Source organism: Mesoplodon bidens, assembly GCF_964165515.1.
Source record: "Mesoplodon bidens genome assembly, chromosome: 6".
NCBI classification, from domain to species: domain Eukaryota; kingdom Metazoa; phylum Chordata; class Mammalia; order Artiodactyla; family Ziphiidae; genus Mesoplodon; species Mesoplodon bidens.
In genome coordinates, this window is record NC_138162.1 from 100,840,970 (window position 1) to 100,867,344 (window position 26,375).

The 26,375-nt window shown below is 36.2% G+C and overlaps 1 protein-coding gene across 2 annotated transcripts in view; it reads left to right on the forward strand.

The window, feature by feature from the left end:
- The window catches only part of LOC308619375 (contactin-associated protein-like 3), a 180,896-nt gene that overhangs the window by 12,927 nt on the left and 141,594 nt on the right, over nt 1-26,375 (forward strand). For both annotated transcript variants that reach the window (XM_081238048.1, XM_081238047.1), the window contains exon 2: nt 19,984-20,094. In XM_081238048.1, coding sequence (XP_081094174.1) covers nt 19,984-20,094 — 111 coding nt within the window. The remainder of the gene's footprint in view (nt 1-19,983; nt 20,095-26,375) is intronic.

The window sequence follows — 26,375 nt, forward strand, 5'->3', positions numbered from 1 at the left end:
TTAATGACGTTGAGCATTATTTCATGTGTTTGTTGGCAATCTGTATATCTTCTTTGGGGAAATGTCTATTTAGGTCTTCTGCCCATTTTTGGATTGGGTTGTTTGTTTTTTTATTATTGAGCTGCATGAGCTGCTTATAAATTTTGGAGATTAATCCTTTGTCAGTTGCTTCCTTTGCAAATATTTTCTCCCATTCTGAGGGTTGTCTTTTGGACTTGTTTATGGTTTCCTTTGTTGTGCAAAAGCTTTTAAGTTTCATTAGGTCCCATGTGTTTATTTTTGTTTTTATTTCCATTTCTCTAGGAAGTGGGTCAAAAAGGAGCTTGCTGTGATTTATGTCATAGAGTGTTCTGCCTATGTCTTCCTCTAAGAGTTTGATAGTGTCCGGGCTTACACTTAGGTCTTTAATCCATTTTGAGTTTATTTTTGTATATGGTGTTAAGGAGAGTTCTAATTTCATACTTTTACATGTACCTGTCCAGTTTTCCCAGCACCACTTATTGAAGAGGCTGTCTTTTCTCCACTGTATATTCTTGCCTGCTTTATCAAAGATAAGGTGACCATATGAAGGAAACGATAGCAAAGATCAATAAAACTAAAAGCTGGTTCTTTGAGAAGATAAACAAAATTGATAAACCAGTAGCCAGACTTGTATCTTTCCATCTATTGTAACATCTTTAATTTCTTTCATCAGTCTTATAGTTTTCTGCATACAGGTCTTTTGTCTCCTTAGGTAGGTTTATTGCTAGGTATTTTATTCTTTTTTTTGCAATGGTAAATGAGAGTGTTTCCTTAATTTGTCCTTCAGATTTTTCATCTTAGTGTATAGGAATGCAAGAGATTTCTGTGCATTAGTTTTGTATTGTGCTACTTTACCAAATTCATTGATTAGCTCTAGTAGTTTTCTGGTAGCATCTTTAGGATTCTCTATGTGTAGTATCATGTTACCTGCAAACAGTGACAGCTTTACTTATTCTTTTCTGATTTGGATTCGTTTTATTTCTTTTTCTTCTCTGATTGCTATGGCTATAACTTCCAAATCTATGTTGAATAATAGTGGTGAGAGTGGGCACCCTTGTCTTGTTCCTGATCTTAGAGGGAATAGTTTCAGTTTTTCATCATTGAGAAAGATGTTGGGTGTGGGTTTGTCATATATGGCCTTTATTATGTTGAGGTAGGTTCGCTCTATGCCTACTTTCTGGAGGGTTTTTTTCATAAATGGGTGTTAAATTTTGTTGAAAGCTTTGTCTGCATCTGTTGAGATGATCATATGGTTTATCCTTCTGTTTGTAAATATGGTGTAGCACATTGTTTGATTTGCGTATACTGAAGAATTCTTTCATTCCTGGGATAAACCCCACTTGGTCATGATTTATGATCCTTTTAATGTGCTGTTGGATTCTGTTTGCTAGTATTTTGTTGAGGATTTTTGCATCTATGTTTATCAGTGATATTGGCCTGTAGTTTTCTTTCTTTGTGACATCTTTGGTTTTGGTATCAGGATGATGGTGGCCTCGTAGAATGAGTTTGGGAGTGTTCCTCCCTCTGCTATATTTTGTAAGAGTTTGAGAAGGATAAGTGTTAGCTCTTCTGTAAATGTTTGATAGAATTCGCCTGTGACGCCATCTGGTCCTGGACTTTTGTTTGTTGGAAGATTTTTAATCACAGTTTCAATTTCCATGCTTGTGTTTGTTTTGTTTATACTTTCTATTTCTTCCCGGTTCAGTCTTGGCAGGTTGTGCTTTTCTAAGAATTTGTCCATTTCTTCCAGGTTGTCCATTTTATTGGCATAGAGTTGCTTGTAGTAATCTCTCATGATCCTTTGTAGTTCTGCAGTGTCAGTTGTTACTTCTCCTTTTTCATTTCTAATTCTATTGATTTGGGTCTTCCCCCTCTTTTTCTTGTTGAGTCTGGCTAATGGTTTATCAACTTTGCTTATCTTCTCAAAGAACCAACTTTTAGTTTTATTGATCTTTGCTATTGTTTCCTTCATTTCTTTTTCATTTATTTCTGATCTGATCTTTATGATTTCTTTCCTTCTGCTAACTTTGCAGTTCTTTTGTTCTTCTTTCTGTAATTGCTTTAGGTGTAAGGTTAGGTTTTTATTTAGATGTTTCTTGTTTCTTGAGGTAACATTGTATTGCTATAAACTTCCCTCTAGGACTGCTTTTGCTGTATTCCATAGGTTTTGGGTGATCGTGTTTTCATTGTCATTTGTTTCTAGGTATTTTTTGATTTCCTCTTTGGTTTCTTCAGTGATCTCTTGGTTATTAAGTAGTGTATTGTTTAGCCTCCATGTGTTTGTATTTTTTACAGATTTTTTCCTGTAATTAATATCTAATCTCATAGCGTTGTGGTCAGAAACGATACTTGATATGATTTCAATTTTCTCTAAATTTACCAAGGCTTGATTTGTGACCCAAGATACAATTTATCCTGGAGAATGTTCCATGAGCACTTGAGAAGAAAGTGTATTGTGTTGTTTTTGGATGGAATGTCCTATAAATATCAATTAAGGCCATCTTGTTTAGTGTATCACTTAAAGCTTGTGTTTCCTTATTTATTTTCATTTTGGATGGTCTGTCCATTGGTGAAAGTGGGGTGTTAAAGTCCCCTACTATGATTGTGTTGATTTCCCCTTTTATGGCTGTTAGCATTTGCCTTATGTACTGAGGTGCTGCTATGTTGGGTGCATAAATATTTACAGTTTTTATACCTTCTTCTTGGATTGATCCCTTGATCATTATGTAGTGTCCTTCTTTGTCTCTTGTAATAGTCTTTGTTTTCAGGTCCAAATAGTTATTTTATCTTTATATATGTATCTAATGAGATACATGAGACTGCACTGCTTTATTCAATAGTAATCTAATTTCTTATTTACTTGTTAAATATGTGTGTGCATGCGCACGCCATGCGCGCACGCGCACACACACACACACACACACACTTCTTAAAATGATTAGGTGTTCTACTCTTGTAACGGCAGTGGCCTGTATTTTTTAATAAACATGAACAATTAAACATAATGATTGTGTTATGGAAACTGGGCAGAGACCCAAGTTTTCAGTGAACTGTTGCTATTAATAATTAAATAATTTTTTGGTAAACATTACATTAAACAGCAATGCTATATTATAATAGTGTACCTCAGTGGATTAAACCTCAAAATATTTACCAGGAATTAATTGTATTAAAACTTCAGGTATCATTTGAATCCAAATTCCAAAATAGAAAATTTTCCTTTTTCCCCTATATATTTTGTGTATATTCTTGGAACTCTGCAAAGTAGTTACTGTCTTGTTTTTTTTCCCCTCTGGCAAAATGAGAAAAGCAGTGTTTTATGGAGGGATCATTAACATGTACTTGTGCTTTGAATGGATTGATTGTACTTGCTGCCTTTAGCTATGAACATCTTTTTGACAACTGTCCCCTGTTGAATCTCTTGGAGAAAAGAAGGAAGAGAGAAAAGGAGGAAGACAAGGAAGAAGGAGAGGGTGGGAGGAGGAGAGGTGGATGGACAAAAGGAAAGTATTTCCAAGTTGCAAGACAGCGTATGAATGGAGTTTTATCAGTAGTCAGACAAGCTTTTTGAAACTCCCAGTTGATTATTTAAAGCACCAAATACACATTTCTTTGCAATGATGTGTATTTTGTTTTCTCATTCTACTATAAAGCAATGAATCTTTAGCTTTGGATTATGTTAGTTATTTTATTTTAATTTTTTTCCAATGAAAATGCCCAAATTACCAAACATAGTGTAAAAAATTCTCGTGTAACTTAAATCTTGTCCTAAAATTTTAACAATTGTTATAGTATTTATGGATCAAATATTATAGTATAGGTGTTATTTTTTGTTAAATTTTGTAAGTTTATAAAGTCACATGGACTTTTAGAAGAAGCACTCCTTTAAATATAAAGGAACACCTAACCCTTTCATGTTCACCACAGGTTTTTAAAAAATTTGTGCAGCAGTTTTTAACTCTTCTACAATCATATAATACAGAGAGAAATACATAATTTTGCCTCCAATATTCAGTGGAGAAAATTGAGAAACTGAAGGATAAAAAATATCTCTGAAGTTTCAAAATAAATTATTAACTCAAAAAATATTTATTAGGTCCTTGCTCCATGAAGCAACTTATATAGCAGCAACATTTGTAGAAGGAAATTATGTGATTTTGGCAATTACAGTACTTTGGTAATTCATGTGAACAATGTATGAACAGAAAAATATAAAATTGCACACTTTTTTATTGAATAAATTTGACTTGTAACATTGCATATGTTTAAGGTATACAATATGTTACTTTGATACATTTATATATTGTTAATGTGATTGCTGAAGTAATATCACATTATATAATTATAATACACATGATCACGTTATATAATTATAGTACAGTATTACTGTCTATTTATTATACTGTTTGTTAGATCTTCATGGCTTATTTACCAATTCTTACAAGTTTGTACCCTGAAAGACCATCCCTCTTGTCCCTGTCCCCATCCCCTAGTAACCAGCATTTTATTCTGTTTTTCACAGGTTTAACTTTTAGATTTCACATGTAAATGACATCATATAGTACTTGTCTTTATCTATCTGACTTACTCTCTTCGCATAATGTTGTAGCAAATGGGAGGATCTCTTCCTTTCTCATGACTGAATAACATTCCACGGTGTATGTATACCACATATTTTTTTACCCATTCGTCCACTGATGGTCTTTTGGGTTGTTTCCATATTTTGGCTATTGTGAGTAATGCCGTGATAAACATGGGAGTGCATGTATCTTGTCAAAATCCTATTTTCATTTTCTTTGGATGTATACCCAGAAGTGGAATTCCTGGAGTATATGATAGATCTACTTTTAATTTTTTGAGGAACTTCTATCTTGCTTTCTATAGTTCTTAGACTAATTTACATTCCCACCAATAGTGTGTGAGGGTTCCTTTTTCACCACATCCTCACCAGCATCTGTTGGTCCTTGTCTTCTTGATGATAGCCATTCTAACAGGTGTGAGGTAATGTTTCACTGTGATTTTGATTTGCAGTCGCCTTATGATCAGTGATGTTGAGCATCTTTTCATGTGTCTCTTGGCCATTTTGATGTCCTTTTTGGAGAAATGACTATTTACTCCTTCTTCTCATCTTTTAACCAGATTGTTTGTTTTTTGTTATTGAGTTGACTGAGTTCCTTATATATTTTGGATATTAATCACTTATTCGATAAATGGTTTGCAAAAATTTTCTCCCATTCTGTAGGGTGTCTTTTCATTTTGTTAATTAATTTTTTCTTTTGATGTGCAGAAGCTCTTGACTTTGATGTAGTCCCATGTTTTGATTATTTTCTTCTATTGTTTGTTATTTTGGCATCATGCCCACCAAATTATTGCCAAGACCAATATCAATAAACTTCTTCCCTAACATTGTCTTTTAGGATTTTGATGGCATCAGGTCTTATGTTTAAGTCTTTGACCCATTTTGAGTTAATTATTGTGAGTGGTGTGAGATAGGGATCTACTTTCATTGTTCTGTATTTTTCTCCAATTTTTCCAGCACCATTTGTCGAAGAGGCTGTTCTTTCTCCACCGGGTATTCTTGGCTTCCTTGTTGAATACTAGTTGACCATATATGCCAGGGTTTAATTCTGGGCTTTCTATTCTGTTCCGTTGGTCAATATGTCTTTTTTTTCCCCCAAGTACAATACTGTTTTTCTACTATGGCTTTGTGGTATAACTTGAAATCCAGAATTGTGGTATCTCTGGCTTTGCTCTTTTCTCTCAAGATTGCTTTGGCTGTTTGAGATCTTTTGTGGTTCCACACACATTTTAGGATTGTTTCTTCTATTTCTGTGAAGAATGCCTTTGTTATTTTGGTGAGGACCATGTTCAATTTGTTGATGGCTTTAGAACTATTGATATTTTAACAATATTAACTCTTTGGATGCTTGAACATATGTTTGTGTCTTCAATTTCTTTGATTTTGTTTGTGTCTTTCCATTTGTTTGTGTCCTTGATTTCTTTCAGCAGTTTCGCAGTTCTAATTGTACAGATCTTTCACTTCCTTGGTTAAATTTATTCCTAAGTATTTTATTGTTTTTGATGCTATTGTGAAAGGGATGGTTTTCTTTATTTCTTTCTCAGGTGCTTTATCATTAGCGTAGAGGAATGAAATTGAGTTCTGCATATTGACTTTGTATCCTGCCAATTTACTGAAACTGTTGATTAATTTCAATAGTTTTTTGGCTGATTCTTTGGGATTTTCTATATGTTCAATCATATCATCAGCAAATAATGACAGTTTTACTTCTTCATTTCTGATTTGGATATATTTTATTTCTTTGTCTTGAATAATTGCTCTAGCTAGGACTTCCAGTACTATATTGAATAAGAGTAGTGAGACTGGGCATCCTTGCCTTGTTCCTGGTCTCAGAGGAAACACTTTCCATTTCTCTCCATCAGGTGTAACGTTACCCTTGTGTTTGTTATACATGGCCTTTATGTTGAAGTATGTTCCTTCTATACCCAGTCTGTTAAGGGTTTTTATTATGAAAGGATGTTGTTTTATGTCAAATGCTTTTTCTTTCTCTATTGAAAAGATCATGTAATTTTTATTTTATTGATGTGATGTGTTGGATTTATTGATTTGCATATGTTGACCCATCCTTTCATCCTAGGAATAAATTCCGCTTGGTCATCATATATAATTCTATTAATGTGTTCTTGAATTTGGTTTGCTAATATTTTGTTGAGAATTTTTGCACCTATGTTCATCAGGGATATTGGTCTATAGTTTTCTTTTCTTGTGGTATCCTTATCTGGCTTTGGTATCAAGGTAATGCTGGCCTCATAGAACAAGTTTGGAAGTGTTTTCTGCCCCTCAATATTTTGGAAGAGTTTGAGGAGGATTGGTATTACTTCTTTAAATGTTTGATAGAATTATCCAGGGGAGTTATCTGGTCCTGGAGTTTTCTGTGTTGGGAATTTTTAAATTACTGATACAGTGTCTTTACTCATTATTGGTCTGTTCCTACTTTCTGTTTCTTCCTGATTCAGTCATGCTAGGTTGTGTGTTTCTAGAAATGTATCCATTTCTTTTAGGTTGTACAATCCATTGGCATATAATTGTTCATAGTAGTGTCGTATGATTCTAGGTATTTCTGTAGTATCAGTTGTAATGTCTTCTCTTTTCATTTCTAATTTTATTTATTTGACTCTTCTTTTTTTCCTTAGTCTAACTAAAGGTTTGTCAATGTTGTTTATCTTTTTGAAGAAACATTTTGTAGTTTCCTTGATCCTTTCTATTGTTTTTCTGGTTTCTATTTCATTTATTTGCATTCTGATACTTACTATTTCCTTAGTTCTGCTAACTTTGGGCTTCATTTTTCTTCTTTTTCTAGTTCCTTGAGGTATAGTTAGGTTGTTTACTTGAGATTTTTCTAACATCTTAATGTGTTTATTGCTATAAACTTTCCACTCAGATCTGCTTTTGCTGCATGCCATGATATTTGATACATTGTGTTTTCATTTTCATTTGTTTTGAGTTATTTTTTATTTCCTTTTTGATTTCTTCTTTGACACAATGGTTGTTTAGGCGTGTGTTTACTTTCCACATGTTTGTAGATCTCATCTCCCTCTTGTTGTGGACTTCTAGTTTCATACCAATTGTGGTCACAGAAGATAGCGGATATGATTTCAGTCTTCTTAAGTTTGCTAAGATTTGTTTTGTGACCTATCATATGATCCAGCCTGAATGTTCTATGTGCACTTGAGAAGAATGTGTGTTCTGCTACTGTTGGATGGAATATTCTATATGTGTCTATTAAATCTATGTGTTCTAAGGTGTGGTTCAAGTCCAATGTTTCTTTGTTGATTTTCTGTCAAGACAATCTATCCATTGCTGATAGTGGGGTATTGAAGTTCCTACAATTACTGCATTGTTGTCTATTAGTTCCTTAATATCTATTATTACATACTTATATATTTCAGTGATCAGGTTTTGGGAATGTACATATTTATTATTGTTATATCTTCTTGATGTAGTGACCCCTTTACTGACCTTCTTTGTCTCTTCTTACCTTTTTTGGCTTGAAGTGTGTTTTGTCTGATACAAGGATGGCTATATCCACCTTCTTTTCATTTCTATTTGCTTGGAATATCATCTTCCATCCTTTCACTTTGAGCCTATGTGCCTTTAGAGCTGAAATGAGTCTTCTGTAGAGAGTATAGAGCTGGACCTTGTTTTTTCAGCCATCCACCCACTATGTGCCTTTTGATTGGTGAGTTCAATCTGTTTACATTTAGGAGTGATTATTGATATGTAAGAATTTACTAGTGCCATTTTATCTTTTGCCTTCTGCTTATTTTGTTTCTCTGTTGTTCCTTTTTTCTTCCCTTTCTGTCTGCCTTTATAAGTTGGTGGTTTTCCGTGGTGATTTGCTCACTCTCCCCTTTTTTATGTTTATGTTTCTGCTCTAAATTTTTGCTTGTTGTTACCATGAAGTTCACATAAAACATCTTACAGGTAAAATAGCCCCTTTCCTGCTGATGCCAGTTTATCTTCATTCACCTGTAAAGGTTTCATCTGCTTACTTATTCTTCCCCTTTTATATTTTTAATGTTAGAAATTATCTCTATGCTGTGATTTCATTACCAAGTTGTAGTATCTATAGCCATTTTTTTTTTTTATTGCGGTACGCGGGCCTCTCACTGTTGTGGCCTCTCCCATTGCGGAACACAGGCTCCGGACGCGCAGGCTCCGGACGCGCAGGCTCACGGGCCCAGCCGCTCGGCGGCATGTGGGATCTTCCCGGACCGGGGCATGAACCCGTGTCCCCTGCATCAGCAGGCGGACTCTCAACCACTGCACCACCAGGGAAGCCCTCTAGAGCCATTTTTAACACTCTTTTCCTTTAACCATTATATTATAGTTAAGAATTTAATATACTGTTCTAAAAGAGATTTACAGTATTCTAATTATGAGTATTTATCATCTTAATCCGAGTTTTATGTACTTCTGCCTTTTTGTTTCAGCTTGAAGAGCTCCTTTCAACATTTCTCATAAGGCAGTCTAGTGGTGGTAAACTCCCTCAGCTTTAGTTTGTCTGGGAAAGGCCTTAATTCTCCTTTATATCTGAAGGATAACTGCCACATAGAGTATTCTTAGATGGAAATTTTTATCTTTCAATATTTTGAATATGTCATTCCACTATCTGTCTCCTGACCTGAAAAGTTTCTGCTGAGAAATCTACTGTAGCCTAATGGGGGTACCTTTGTAGGTTGCTGTCTTTTTTTCCACCCCCCGCCCCCGGCTGCCTTTAAAATTGCTTCTTTATAATTGAATCTTGACAGCTTCATTAAAATGTGTTTTAGAGGTCTTTTTGTGATGAGATAACAAGATATTCTGTTAGCTTCGTAGATCTGTATATTCATCGCATCCCCAGGTTTGGGAATTTCTCAGCTATTATTTCTTTAAATAAACTCTGTCTCCTTCCCACTCTCTTCTCCTTCTGGGATGCCCATTATTCTTACATTTACCTTTCGAATAGAATCAGATATTTCTCATAGGCTTCACTTTTTAAAAATCTTAGTTCTCTCTCTTCTTCCACCTGAATTATTTCTATATTTCTATCCTTGAGCTTGCTAATTCTCTCTTCTACCTGATCTGCTCTATTTCAAGTGCATTGTAATGCATTCTTTATCTCATTTATTGAGTTCTTCAGCTCCAGAAATCTGTCTGATTCTTTTTAAGAATTTTAATCTCTTTGATAAAGTATTCCTTCTGCTTGTTATTTTCATTCCTAATATCACTGCATTGCCTTTATGAGCTTTCTATTGAATTTCTTCATAACAGCTATTTAAAACTCTTTATCAGTTAGATCACAATATTCCACACCTTTGGGTTTAGTTGCTGGAAAACTGTCTTTTTTTTTTTTTTTGCGATACTGTATTACCATGATTCCCTAAATACAAAATGGAACACCATTTTTATTTAGGTAAGACTTTGTTTACTTTGATCCTAAGAATGCAACAGGTTGGTAGTTAGGAACCTTCCTTTACAGAAGGTGGCACTATGGCACAAGTTTTTGGTTTCTCTTACCAGCATTAACTAGCGGCTTCTAAGATTGGGAACCCACACAGTTAAAACAAAACAAAACAAAAACAACAACGAAGAAACAACGCGTGGTGGCAGAATGTGGGCGCGGGGGGGGGGGAGGTGTGTGTACTTAGCACTTGGGGCTTTGTGGGTGTCCATGGCCTGGTAGAGGTAAACTCAAGTTGGGATGGGGGCGGAGTCCCAGGGGTCCTTGGTTGGTCGGTCGGTCCCCTTGCCTCCAGAGACAGACAGCAGGAGACATTTTACTTCAGTTCTCTTTGTCTGTCTACTTACCTTTCCTTTCCCCCTGCCCATTCACTGCAGTCTCTCCTCAGAGAGAGAAACCGGTCCCGCCAGCTGTAACACACGTGGCCGGGCAGACTTCCAGTCACTGCCTTCATCCTCCACCTCCTCTGCCAGAAAGGTTGTGCTGGCTCGCTGCCAGAACAGCAGCCGCCTTCTATGCTGTCACAACGTCCTGCCACCAGCTCTGCAGCCACCTCCCTCAGTCTCTGCTACCTACTCCATGGTCCAATCCACCCACTTTGGATGCACAGGTGGATGGATCTCTTGGATGTTGGTGTATGCTGTGGATAGGTGCTTTTTTTTTTTTTCTGGTTATGGACGTCCTAATAGTTGTAAATCAAAGGAGAGAGAGAAAAAAAGGAACGATTCACCCTGTCATGATACTGACATCACCCCCAAACTGCATATTTCATTGCTCTGTGACTATTTCAACAATTCAAGTAAGTTGTGTGGAATATTAGACTTTGCCCCGTAAATGGATATTTCAGATTTATATACAAGCAAGGAAGTGTTCCAGTTAATGAGCTATGGATAGTGAAAATCTTTTTAAACTAAATATTTAAAGTAATATCAATACTAATATGAGTCAACAGCTGAGTTTCCCAAGTGCATCTTTCTGGGCACTAGCGTGATAGGGCCTCAGATATTTGAAAGTATGTCTTTTACACTGCCCAACTCTCCAATTCTGGTTTAATAACCACAGGACATAATACAGATACCAGGGCTGCAATTTAGTGCACACTCCCGGTGGCCACGTTGAGGGTCTCTCCTGGCACAGTTGAGGTTTTCATCCACTGCAGAGATCTCTCAGCTCCTGTCCCGAGTGTTGTACATTTCCTTCTCTGAAGAACAGAATGTGTCTTCCTTAAGTACACAAATAAATCCTCTCACTAAATCAGAATTTCAGGGGCAGCGATGGGGAATTGCCCTTTGGGTATCAGTGTCTGAAAAACTGCTGTATCTATTTCTCCCCTGAATTGCATTGCACAAAATTATACAATCTTGATAAATCTAGAGATGTTACTTCTAACACAGACATGTTCTAATCTTTCCATTTGTGAATTATTTTTGAAAAATATCTGAGTGTGTTGGATTGCTGAATTTTACTGACATGCCCTGTTTAAGCAGGAATGCGAATGCCTTCTGAAATGAATACTTCACTGGCAGTCCCTTCCTATTAGTGAGAACCCCGCTTCTCTATCTATATTTTCCTGGGTCCCACTATCACATACCTACCCCACACCCAGCCTGGAAATTAAGACCACATGAGTTTTCTGTTAGGATGAACTTGGCTCAATGTTTTAAGCTCAATATATCTCAGGGTTGAAATATAACTTAGATATGGAGATTTAAGAAAGTTGCTCTCGGACTTGTGATCAATTTAATTCAGCAAACATTTATCAAATGCTTACCATGGGCCAGGCACTGTGATAGAAGCTGAAGAAATAAAGATAAATAGTGGTTCTTTAAAAAAAAAAACAGTGCTGTTCCTATATGAGAAGCAGTATGATTCATTAAACTGGCACAAGTTATAATTTTAGAAACACTCCCATCACTGGGAATCTGTTCCATTTGCTGAATATAATTTTCCAGCAGTCACGAGGGAATAATAATTGGGCTAATTAAAACTGACCTTTAAAACAGGTCTAAATCCTTGTCTGCTTAGCGTGCTGAAGCAGGACAATCCATGAAAAACTACAACCATTCTCCCTCCAGATATTTGATTCCTCTGAAGGCTGGTAGAGTCACACACCCTTGCACAATTTTAAAACCATGAAGGGATAGAACTAAGTTTTATAAATGGGCTCCTGGATGTATAACTGGGGAAAAAAAAAAACTGAGAGTTTCTCTTCTTTCTCAGTAAGTTATTTAAATCATAGCATTTATTTTTAAGTGAATATTCAGGGTAGTTGATAAAGAGAAAGCCCCCCTGCCCTTTTTTAAAAATAAACTCTATTTTTTGAGCAGTTTTAGGTTTATGTAAAATTGAGCAGAAAGTACAGAGATTTCCCATATACCCCCTTCCCTCACACATGCTTAGCCTCCTCCATTACCAGCATCCTTCTCCAGAGTGGTGTTGATACTTTTTTTATTTTACAGTCGATGAACCTGCGCTGACACATGATAGTCACCCCAAGTCCATAGTTTATGGTTCACTCTTGGTGTCGTACATTCTGTGGGTTTGGACAAATGTATAATGACATGTATTATATTATTATATTATTATACCGAATAGTTTCACTGCTCTTAAAATCCCTTGTGTTCCTCTTATTCATTGCTCTCTCCCATCTAAACACTGGCAACCACTGATCATTTTACTGGCTCCACACTTATGTTTTTTCTAGAGTATCATAGAGCTAGAATCATATGGTATGTAGCCTTTTAAGACTGGCTTCTTTCACTTAGTAATATGCATTTAAGTTTCTTCTGTGTCTTTTCATGGCTTGATGGATCATTTCTTTTTATTACTAATATTCCACTATATGGATGTACCACAGTTTGTTTATCCATTCCCTACTAAAGAATGTCTTGGTTGCTTCCAAGCACTGGAGTTTAATGACTAAAGCTGCTATAAACATTTTTGTGCATGTTTTTGTGTAGACATAAGTTTTCAATCCCTTTGGGTAAATACCAAGGAACAGATTTTGGATTGCATGTAGGAATATGTTTAGTTTTGTAGGAACCGGCCAGTCTTCCAAAAAGGCTGCACCATTTTGCATTCCCACCAGCAATGAAAGTTCCTGTTGCTCTGCATCCTCGCCAGCACTTGGTGTCATTAGTCTTCCAGATTTTGACCATTTTCATAGGAGTGTAGTGGTATCTCATTGTTGTTTTAATGTGCATTTCTCTGAAGACATATGATGTGGAGCACCTTTTCATATGCTTCTTTCTCATCTGTATATCTTCTTCAGTGAAGTGTCTGTTAAAGTCAGCTTTGGACCATTTTTTAATTGGAGTTGTTTGTTTTCTTATTGGTAAGTTTGAGTTCATTGCATATTTTGGATAAAAGTCATTTGTTCGATGTGTATTTTACAAATATTTTCTCCCATCCTATGACTTGTGTTTTCATTCTCCTGACTGTCTTTTGCAGGGCAGAAATTTTTAATTTTAATAAAGTCCACCTTATCAGTTCTTTTCTTCATGGATCGTGGCTTTGTATCTACAAAGTCTTTGCAGAACACAAGTTCATCTAGATTTTCTCCTGTGTTATCTTCAAGGAGTTTTATAGTTTTGTGCTTTACAGTTAGATATGTGAACCATTTTGAATTAATTTTTGTGAAGGGTGAAAAGTCTGTGTTTAGATTCATGTTTTTGCTTATGGAAGTCCATTTGTTCCATTACCACTTATTGAAAAGACTATCTTTGCTCTATTGTATTGCCTTCGCTACTTTGTCAAAGGTCAATTGATTATATTGTGTAGGTCTACTTCAGGGCTCTCTGTTCTGTTTCACTGATCTATTTGTCAGTTCTTTTGCCAATACACTGTCTTAATTACTGTACCTTTATGGTAAGTCTTGAAATCAGGTAGTGTCATTCCTACCACTCTGTTCTTCTTCAATATTGTTTTGTTTATTCTGGGTCTTTTGCTTCACCACATAAACTTTAGAATCAGTTTGTTGATATCCACAAAATAACTTGCTTGAATTTTGATTGAGATTGCCTTGAATCTATAGATCAAATTGGGAAAAACTGAAATCTTGACAATATTGAGTATTGTCCATGAACACGGAGTATCTCTCCTTTTATTTAGTTCTTCCTCGATTAATTCCTCAGAGTTTTGTAGTTTTCCTCATATAGATCTCATGCATATTTTGTTAGATTTATACCTAAGTATTTTATATTTTTTAGGTGCTAATGTAAATAGCATAGTGTTTCAGAGTCCTAATTCCACTTGATCATTGCTGGTATATAGAAAAACAATTGACTTTTGTATTTTAACCTTGTATCCTGTGACCTTGCTATAACCACTTATTAGTTCCAGGAGTTTTTGCATAGATGATCTTGTCATCCATAACAAAGACATTTCTTTCCTAATCTGTATCCCTTCTATTTCCTTTTCTTGTCTAATTGCATTAACTAACACTTCTAGTAGGATGTGGAAAAGGAGTGGTGAGAGGGAAAATCTTTGCCTAGTCTTGATCTTAGTGGAGAAAGTTTCAAGTTTCTCACCATTAAGTGTGGTGTTAGCTGTAAGTTTTTGGTAGATATTCTTTATCAATTTGAGAAAGTTCAACTCTATTCCTAGTTTACCAAGAGTTTTTACCATGGATGGGTGTTGGATTTTGTCAGATGCTTTTCTTCATCTATTGATAGTACCATGTGATTTTCTTTGTTAGCTTGTGGATGTGATGGATTACATAAACTGAAGTTTGAATGTTGAACCAGCCCTGAATACCTGGGACAAATTCCACTTGTTTCAGCATGTAATTCTTCTTCTATTTTTTAAAAATCTATTTGTTAAAAGTTTTATTTTATTTTACTTTATTTTTTTTTTTGGCCACACCATGTGGCTTGTGGGATCCTAGTTCCCTCACCAGGGATTGAACCCGGGCCCCCTGCAGTGGAAGCATGGAGTCCTAACCACTGGACTGCCAAGGAATTCCCTGTAATTCTTATACATTGTTGGATTTGATTGCTAATATTTTGTTGAGGATTTTGCATCTGTGTTCATGAGAAATATTGGTCTGTAGGTTTCTTTTCTTGTAATATCTGTGATTGGTTTTGGTATTATGGTAATATTAGCCTCATAGAATAAGTTAAAAAGTATTCCTCTGCTTCTATCTTCTAAAAGGGATTATGGAGACATGGCATGATTTCTTCCTTAAATGTTTGGCAGAATTCACCAGGGAAGCCCTCTGGACTTTGTGCTTTCTGTTTTGGAAGGTTATTATTATATTATTAAAAGAATTATTTGAATTATTGTTTCAAATTTTTTAATAGGTATTTGTCTTTCTCTGTCTGACTTATTTCACTTAGTATGATAATCTCCAGGTCCATCCATGTTGCTGCAAATGGCATTATTTCATTCTTTTTAATGGCTGAGTAATATCCCATTGTATATATGTACCACATCTTCTTTACCCATTCATTTGTCCTCAACAAAATACTAGCAATCCAAATCCAACAATACATTAAAAGGATCATACACTATGATCAAGTGGGATTTATCCTAGGGATGCAAGGGTTTTTCATTATCTGCAAATCAATGGCTGTGATACACCACATCAACAAGTTAAAGAATAAAAACCATACGATCATCTCAATAGATGCAGAAAAAGCTTTTGACAAAATTCAACACCTATTTATGATTAAAGACTCTCCAGAAAGGGGCATAGAGGGAACATATTTCAAAATAATATAGGCCATATACAACTAACCTACAGCTAACATCATACTCAACAGTGAAAATCTAAAAGCATGTCCTCTAAGATCAGGAGCAAGACAAGGATGTCCACTCTCACCACTTTTATTCAACATAGTTTTGGAAGTCCTAGCTATGGCAAACAAAGAAGAAAAAGAAAAGGAATCTAAATTGGAAAAGAAAGAAGTAAAACTGTCACTGTTTGCAGATGATATGATATTAGACATAGAAAATCCTAAAGATGCTACCAGAAAACTACTAGAGCTCATCAATGAATTCAGTAAAGTGGCATTTTCTTTGCTGAGGAATTTTTAGTCTAGTTTAGACCATAGTGCATATTGGAAAGATGCCATTTATATACAGTTGTGTATAAACTGGATTTGAAAGTTCTGAAGAAACTAAGAGCATGCATCACCAGTGAGCTGTAGTAATCCAAAGAGGTTTGTCTGGGACTGTTTTCTGTTTATGGAGGGGGTAGATTTAAGTAGTTTTAGGAGGAGGTCAAGGGTCTGGAAAACACTCAGATAGTGTCACGTAGAATGAGAGGATTAAGGCATCTATGTTTTCCCCAGCTATGGGAAGTTCCAAATTTCTAAGATTTTACCTGGAGAAAAAAAATATATATATAATTTTTAAAAACAGAAATATTGTTTTTAATAATATTGTTTAATAATATTGTTTTTAATAATAAACAATATTGAAATATTGTTTAATAATTTCAGTATAAAGCTGTTCTGTTGGCAGGACAAACAATAGGCTATTGATTAAAATGATGTTACAATAGGTACAACTACTGAGACAATGTTTGATCATTTAATACATAAGAATTTATTATAGAAGCATGCACACAAGGATGTTCCGAGCACTCTGATCTGAATCATACATAAATCATGAACAATTATGGTGTGTTTGTATTTTCTATAAGACACATTACAATGGATCATCAGTTTCCCTTTAGAGTTCCTAAGCTTTTCTGAGCTTCTGAGTACATTTGAGCTTCTGAGTACATTTGAACTTTTGAAGGGATAAGTGCATTTCAAAACTGAGATTATTTCATAGAATAATTTCTTATTAATATGAGTGTTATTCTGAAGAGAAATAAACTTGCTTTAGCCTATTTAACTGTAATATTATCTGTCTATTTTCATTTGTTAATTCTTATAAGGTTATTACTTGTACTCACCTCATTTTCCCCCTAAGTGGTAAATAGTTGTACTTTTCAGTTGTTTTGCCATCTCGTTTGTTAAAAACAATTATTTATGAATAATTGTTGTAGCTTTGAAGCATTTCAGAATTCATCTTTTTTTTTGGATAGAAATAGTATCTATCAGACTTTTGATAAGAATAATATTCAGTGGAAATCAAATATTTTTTAATGATTCCAGAAAAAGAAAATTAAATTGTGTCTTAACAATTTTGGCTCCAGGAATCGTAGTATAAAATATAGACATTTCAGATTGAAAACAATGGTTAAGGAGATTTTTGGGTGGCATCTGGGACTTCACCTTACTTGAATGTAATTTAGTTAAAAACACAGTGAATGTACAGAAAACACTGTCCAAACACAGAGCCGCTCTTTTCCAAGTACCTTATTGGACATGGTCACGTTTTTTGATCACATGCATTCGCAAATTTGACTGGTGGAAGTGAGTTGGAACAACCAATTAGGGTTGTAAAGAAAATGATCACTTTTAAAATTGTTTCTCAAAGGCAAAGATGACTTCATAAGAGCAAGTACATCTTACTCTTTTTTTTTTTAAAGACTAAGATTCATATGCCTTCTTTTGAGGAAAGAATAAAAAATGAGAATATGGCTTGGAACGTTGAATGCTGCCTTCTATATCTCTCTATAGGGAAAACGTCCTTATGGAATATTTTGAAGAAGCTTATGTGATGACTTGTCTTACCATACTGAAAATAATAAAAGCAAACACTTTTAATCCTCATAGAAACCCTATGAGTTGTGTGATTCCCCTTTGTCCAGTTGTGTGATTCAGTTGTGTGACATCCTCATTGTACAGATGAGGTAACTGAGGCTTAGGGAGGGCCAGTGACTTCCCAAGAGTAGGCAGCTTGGTAAATGCCATGCCCACACCCTGTCTGGCTCCAGAATCTACACTTGGTCCTCACTGTTTCCAACCTAGAAAGGAGAGACCCCAATATGTTGAGATGAGAAAGATGTGAGCAGAGGGGACTGAGTGGGGGAGCGTCTGGGGAGACTCAGAAAGGAAGCCGTGCTGGGGGGGTGGGGGAGGCTGGGAAAGGAGCAGGCTTCCCAAGCTAAACATTTGATGGAGATAATTTTCACTTACCCTCAACCAGCTCTGTGACTTTGAGCAGGTTAGTTAGATCCCTAGGACCCCTTTACCTAAAGGGGGAATGACGCAGGCCTGGTCTGCTCAAAAGGCTGTCACCCCTGAGAAATTGTCACGTTAACATTCGAGTTAGTACAGCTGACTGTGGATTGTGGATGATCCCAATCTTCTGGAATTTTCTGAATGGCTAGTAATGCCCCAGTAATGTCTCAACAGCTTTGTACTTGCAGTGCACACACCACGGGTGCTTCTTTGCTCTTCCTTGGGCCACGGACCCTTCGGGCACTTTGCTGAAGCCTGACCCCTTCTCACAGCAATGCTTGTAAATGCATAAAATGTATACATAGGGTTAAAAGTAAATAGTTATATTGAAATGCTGATATCAATGTACTAGAAATTGTAACGTAATGTCTACTTAGTTATTAGCGCATTAAAAAACAAGATCTAGTGGTGACTTTAATAAATACTGTTATTTTGAAGTAAAAGGGACCATAAACAATATTTCTAGATATCTGTGACAACAATTGCTATTAAAATATCTGTAACTTATGTTGGTAACAAATGCACGGGCACTGGTGAATATAGTCTGGTTTGTCTACATTTTTGACTGAAGAATATGCTAATTTTAGTTAGAGGTTAGTGAAAATAAAGACGTAATTTGTTCTATTAATCTCAACGGACCCCCTATATCGTATTTGTACCACATGTTAAGAACCCCTGAGCTCTGTGGTTCACTGCTTCAAGTTCTGTGAAAAACCCTCCTGAGCTTTGATTGAACTTCTAATGAATCTTTAGATCAAGCTAGGGAAAACCAGTACCTTAAAAGTAGTCTTCCTATTTGCAATCATTGTAGTCTGAATTTATGTAGTTTTTCTTAATGTCTTTCAATACAATTTTTATAATAATCTCCATAAATGTCCTGCAAATTCTGTAAGATTCATTCTTAGATACTTTATATGTTTTGTTAGTATTTGCTATTCTATTTAATTTAATTTCTAACTATGGATAAGTTTAGAAATACTATCAGCTTTTGTATAATGAATTGTTAAGCTAGCCAGTGACTTTCAGAATTTCTACCTCCATAATCATGTCATCTGGAAACGATAACAGTTGCTTTATTGTTTCCAATTTTGTGCTTTTAATTTTCTCTTACGTACTGATAGGACTTTCAGTGCAATGTTCAATAGAAACAGTGGTGCCTGTGAAAGTGTTCTTTCTGATTTTCAAGGAAATACTTTTAATATTTTCCCATTTAGGAGTGATGTGCTGGAACCAATTTTTAGCAGCTAGCAAGAGCCAATCATTAACTTTTCATGAATTTTGCATGAAAATACAATCATTATTAAAAATTAAATTATATAAATTAAATTATATAAATGTAATTAATTAAATCATATTAAAACAAAAGTAATACATTCTGAAATACATTCTGAAAACTCACCACTTCCTACTTTATTTTATGTCATCTTGCTGTTATCAGTGCTCTTGAGGTTATTTACATATCTTGTGTCTGCGTGGTGAAAATACTATATAATGATGTGATATGTGCATTCTTTTTCCAACTTCATGGTCAGTGACATCACGTTGATAGCTTTGAATTGGCCATGGTACTAGTATTTACACCATGGAAAGTGGCAAATGCTACCAATCAGGGTTTTTAATTTTCCTTAAGAGCCTGTTGTTAAACATTTACTAACACACCTCTGATCAAGACTGATGTTTGCCACAGGCTCTAGCATTTTCCTAGCCTGTTAACTAAAAAGAAAGGAAATTAAGGAAGAAAAGAAGGGAGGGTGGCAGGGAAATAGGAAGGAAAGGAAAGGAAAAGGGAAGGAAGAAGAGAGGAAGAGCAGACAGGAAAGCTTTAATCAGTGTATTAACCCGAACGTGGTGTTTCCCCCCAGATAGCTGTGATGCTCCTCTGGCGTCTGCCTTGCCCCGGGCTTCCTTCAGCAGCTCCTCAGAGCTGTCCAGCAGCCACGGCCCTGGCTTTGCAAGTCTTAATCGCAGAGACGGTGAGTCTGCAACTGTCTTCTTGTCAGTCTACCCTGATTCTTTCACAGACAGAATTATTTTCTTTAGTTCATAATCCTTCTTATAGCTCAAAAGTTAATTATACTGAGTTTAATGAAATTGAAGAAAGCAGCAGGTTCATCATATCAGCTAGTATTAATCTGCTAGCTTTCTTCTTGCTTATCATCCATTTTTTGGTTTGTTTTGATATCTTCCTTCCCTATTGATTGCCAGAAAATGATCATCAATAAGATTTATGAGAAGGGAATTATTGGAGTCTAGATTATTTCCAGGGTTATCATCCCTTTTTAGTTTTAGGACCGGCGATAGAAGGGTGACCAGTCAAGTGCGCTGGTCATAATAACTAAAACAGCACATGAAGGAGCCAGTGCTGCGGCCACTGGGGAAAACTGAACAGGCCACTGCATGATGTTTGCGAGATGTGAAGCTGCCAAAGGATGTCATGGGAAAATGACTCCATCCCAGGACTTGGCCTGGGAGGACACCAGGTGAAGGCTGCTACTGAGAATAAAGATTCCCTTCCTATTAGTGGGAAGGGAGTTGATGACTTACTTTTTGGAAAGGTCCATTTTTGCTACTTGAATGTTGTCGAGTGAATTACCTCTTCTATTGCACAAATAATAATTCAGTGGATTAAATAAGTGAATACATACACTTCAAATTCAAATGCTTTGCTACTTTTTTTTGATTAACTTTTATTGGAGTATGGTTGCTTTACAGTGTTGTGTTAGCCTCCACTGCACAGCAAAATGAATCAGCCATACACATACAGATATCCCCTCCCTTTTGGACTTCCCTCCCACTTAGGTTACCACAGTGCATTAGGTAGAGTTCCCTGTGCTATACAGTATGTTCCCATCAGTTGTCTATTTTATACATAGTATCAATAATGTATATATGTCAATCCCAGTCCCCTAATTCCTCCCACCCTACCCCTTTCCCCCTTGGTATCCATACATTTGTTCTCTACGTCTGTGTCTCTATTTCTGCTTTTGTTTTGCCACTGTTTTAAGGGATAGATTTTTTAAATGAAAGATTAATTCAGAAAGTAAAAGTTAAAATTAACTGTGTCCCATGTAAATGCACTGCTGTAAATTCTGGAGATACTAGTAACGAATTGAGTGTTTTCCTCCCTTTCTCTGACATTTCTAAGATCAGAGTTTAAGTCTAGCTTGAACCTTACTGTGTCCTTAAGGATCAAATTTGGGAACCTAGTAAGTGATCAAATAGATTGGCAGGGAAGAGTAAGAACACAGGTGAAGAAATTCAATGAGCTCAGGATGGGAAGGCCTGTCCATTAATTGTCCACCTTCATGGTCTTTTCCCAGGAAAAAGCATGTTGTGGCCAGATATGTACTCCTCAAAGCATCATTCATAATCATTTTTAGCACCCCAGTAAAAATATATTCTCATTGAAACCAGATTTCAGTGAGATCAGTTATCAGGTTACCCATTTTCGGTGTGATGGTTATTCTAATATCAGCTTAACATCTAAACTTTCCAGTGGTTTCCCTAAAATTGTAAAAACTAAATAAGCCATATTTAATTAGTTTAAAGAGGCCCAAGGGGCTTGTGTGTTGTGTTTCTAATTTGCATGTGTAGAGTATCTTTATAATTCAGGCCTCCAGTGCTATCAGTATGGTGGCACTGGGAAGTTTATAAACATTAGAAGGGAAAATCCTGAAGCTTAAGATGAACTTATTTCCATTATATTTAATTAAAAAAATAATAACTCAGAATATTGTAAGCCATCCTTATAAAATGGTAAATACAAAGCTTATCTTTTATATTTAAACTACTCTCTTTGCAAATTTAAATTAATTATTTTAAAAGTGGCAATCAACTGATGAGGTTTTATTTTTAATGGTTGTTGCTACTCTGATTGCATGTAGTGTACATTTCACTAAATATTCCTAGATATCACCACCTGATTTCAGACCCATTTCTAAAACATGCTTTAGACAGCACAATTTATCAATATTCCTTCTGAAGGATTATCTATATGTGTTTTCTGTTAAAAGCTAGCATCCCAGAGTCTTTATTGACATTTCCTTTGCCTTGGTAAATGCTGGAGAACATATTAGTTCACTTTAGTTTAGATTATTATGTAAAATGTGGATAGTATGAAATGTGGATGAATATAATGAGGGCGATGATTCTTCATATATAGTAGTTTTAGCTTTTTTGAATATTTTGTGTATGATCTAGTGAGGAAAATCATTTTAGACTCCCTGATTTTATGGTTAAAATTTCCTTGGTCTGTGTTGTGGTATTTGGAAGTTTTAAAGAAGGTGGTCTTACACCCCTAGTTTCTTATTTTTCCCATGTCATTGCGCTTCTAGAATGTTCATTAAGAATTAGAAATGTCTCAAATATCAGAGTGTCCACCAAGAATTTTATGCATAGCAGCTGATCAATTCATCTACCTGATACATAAAGGTAGTAAGAGAATAGTCTATACATAATTTTTGATTGTATATGTGTGCATGTATATAAATTTGACCCACTGTATAAATCCCCAAAGCCAAATAATTCCAACTTTAAGGCATTTTATGATTTTAAAGTACTTCACTGATTCAACACATAGCAAATGTTAATTAATTGACTAGAACTTATTGCACATTTCATGTTTTCTCTCTTACGTATTTTTTACTTATGCAATTTATTTATGTATTTATTTTGTTTTCTATTAATTTATGAAAAGTAGTAAAATATTTCTTAGAAAAGACTTTGCAATAAATAGAAGAAAGAAGTCTGTGAAGGATATTGAGAGGGATATGAGCAGAGAAGTTAGGAGAGATCCAGGTGTTTCTAGGGGCAGGTGGGCCAAAGCAGAGAGATGCAGACCAGGAGCTTTGAAAACCATAATTCCTGAGCATGTTACCACCTGTTTGCCAGTATTTTCTGTGAGCTCTCTAATGGAAGTGTGGGTTATTGTAGAGATAGTAATGGGCTAGTATCATCACTCAACATTGGACTAAGTGCTCCTGGAGTTTACTTTTGAAATCTCTAGTCTGGTTCCTCTAGCATTCCCATTTTGAAGTCTGGGATTGGGTTCCAGGTAATACATTTAACAAAGTATCCACTCTGAGGTCATACACCTTACCTTTTTATACAAAGAAACACAAATTGCTGGAAATGCCTGAATGTATAATTTTTCAGAACTGATGGATTTTTTTTAAGGAGTAAAACACAGACACGTACATTTATTCATATACCTATGCAAGAAAATTGATGCCATTAGATAAAAATGTAAAGTTCTTGAAGCTTTACAGTCAAATTGGGTTTGACTATTCATATTAGCTGAATTTGTTTCCATCAATATTAAATTGATGTTTCCTAGAATTACAAGTGACCTAATATTTCTCATATAAAATCAAGATTGCTGAAATCTGTGTATTCTAAATAAGAACATGCTATAATATTGACTTCATTTTTTTCTTCTCAAAAATCTCCTAAAGAAACTTTATCCAGTTTATCCAAGTTTATTCAAAACAAAAGTTAAAAAACCAAAAGTAAAAAAACTACCTTAGAGTAAACCATGCTGGACTTTCATTCTAGATCTTGCATGTGAAAATAGCCTTTTGATTTTACAATTATTGTTACTCTAGGTGACCCTTCATGAAACTGGCTTTAGCATTTCAGATGCTGCTTTCCAACTCTGGATAACATGTTCTCTTTAGCCACGTGACGTGTTCTCTTTAGTCACCTCAGGCATGGTGGTGAGATGCGTGGTCTGGCCAGAGCTGATTGAGATTGATTAGGAGGAAGTGTACACACATTTTGTTCTCCTTTTTTGTTCCCCCAAAGTGCTTGCATAAACAATCATCCCCAGAAAGAGGGACCACTCCATTCATGGCCCAGATTCTGAAAATCACTCCCTCTAATGCAGCAAGCCAGTCATCACTGACAGCGCAAATGAGACTGCTTTAAATTTAACTTGATCAAAAATGGCATTTCAGATTACTGTATTGTGTATTGCAGACAGAAAGTAGATGGAGACAAGCTGATCTGACTGGATGTTTTCTTTTCTCTTTGTAATTCTGCACCTTTCCCATACTGAGACATTGATCATATTTCCTCACAACAGACTTATGTGTTGGTGGAGCCAGGAAAGATTTTGTATAATGCTCCCAATACAATTAAAGTTTGATCATATTAGAAACAATTCTCAGCATTAAGATATTTATTTCTCACTTGAGGAAGTACATTTACTAGTACAAGTTAATACTCCAGGTTTTAGCAGGAAATAAATACACATGATTAGATTAGGAGAGAATGCTTAGGCCTGGGTATCAGACACTAAATATTTTCTTATAACCTGGAACGTCTGATTGTTTGGACTCTGCAATATCCCAAATAAGCTATGATGTAAAATTATTGTCTTTTACAAAGAAATGTTAGAAAATGGAAAGAGTGAATAATAATTTTAAATATCTAAACATATATCAACTCCTGATATAAATCAGAATATTATTGAATACATCAAAAATGTTTGATGCAAATCTTATAATAATAAACTTGTCCCTCATATTTTTTCATAAAATCGTAGTTCTCCAGTATTTCTATCTTTTATTCACAGGCTAGGTGCCTGGTAGAACTGGTCAGTATTCCCAAATACTAGTCTGAGCAATTCAGATTGCAATAAAAGGGCTTGCAAACCAGATTTTTATAAAGGCATATGAATGTACTGGGGAATTTTTGCCTCTGGATGTCAGATTTTTCATTCTGTTTATCTGTGCTTCCTAAAAGTTTTTAGACCTATTAGGGCCAAGACACATTCTTTTTCCGATTTTTCTTAACAAATGATCCTGCAGACGCAACTGTGGGTATTGAGTGCAGTGGACAGGCCAAATGTAATAGCATCCATGTAAAATACACCCATGTACTAAAGCACAGAGCACTGTCTTGGCAACCATGCAACTTTATTAAATCAAAGCATGATGGTAGCATGTGAGAGAAGCCCCCAAATCCCAGGGTTCGTGCAGACCCTGCCGCACAGTTGTCACACAGAACTCATCTGCTCAGATTCTCCCATGGTCCTTTTCAAGGTCTGGAGTCTGCAGGTTACCTCCATAGAACCTAAGATGCTAGATGAGACAAACCAGAACAAACCAAACGTGTTTTTCAGCGTTGTCAACAGCCTTCAGGGAGGCAATGTTGTCATTTCTCTCTACCAAGTAGCCCAAATTATAGCACTACCCCCAGAATAAGGCAATCCTCAGTCTCTTTTGGATTCAGTAGACTCTTTTGAATGGGTGAGCATCTTCCAGGGATGCTCAGATTTCTTTGTTCCTGCTTCTTTCCAAGACAGTATTTGGGTTACAGAAGGGCTCATGCCCTCATGGAGCTGGATGGTGGGGCTTTTCATATTGGGGCTCAGCTCCTTGCTATCTGCTGAAGGGAGTTTGTCTGCTTTTAACGCTGAGGGTTACTTGGCACCTGCTCCTGAAGCCTGCGGCGGATTTACCTCTTGGTAAGACCGTGTTCCCAGGGAACAGGTCATTGTCCCTTCCGGGATCTTTGCGATGTCACTTCTTGCCTCCCTGAAGCCTGCCCGTGAGTCTCATTTGGTTTCCAGCCTTTAGCAGCCTTGGTTACAGGTTTAATTTGCCTTTGCCAAGTTGACCTTCTGTTCAGATCCAGTCAGACTCTCATCTCACTTCTGTGCCTCCTTTTGATGGCCTGTGGGCAGTCTGGTTCACCATGCCAAGGGGAAAAAGATCGTCAAATGGTTTTGTCCTGGCAGTTTAGTCCAGGAGTAACATTATCACTTCCACTGAGAGCTTGTTGGCCAGAGCTGGTCACATAGCCCCACCCAACCACCAGGGGGCGTGGAAATCGCAATCCTCCAAGTGCCTGGAAGGTAGAAGAAGGGAAATAGCTGGCAACCATTAGTAATGACTACACAGCCCCCTACAAGGTGATCTCCCAGAATTCCAAATGAAAGCCAAGACAAAGCCTTTCCACAGCTTGCTTATTCCTCTCACTTTTCTGATCCCCCTGGGACTTCGCTCCTGAGCAAGGTGTCTGAATCACCCTCCCACCACCTTTTACCCTTCCTCCGTTTCCTCTCTTTCCCACGATCCTCTGGGTTCCCATCTCTTCTTCCTGCCAAAGAGGGAGACATCACACGTCCTGTTTCCTATTTTCTGAGTTGATCTTTGCCCTCCCTGGCTTCTCTAGGGCTTCATGGGATAATGATCACGGGCTAACATGATTTACCAGAGAGGAATGAAAAACACAACCGTTTATCCTTGCA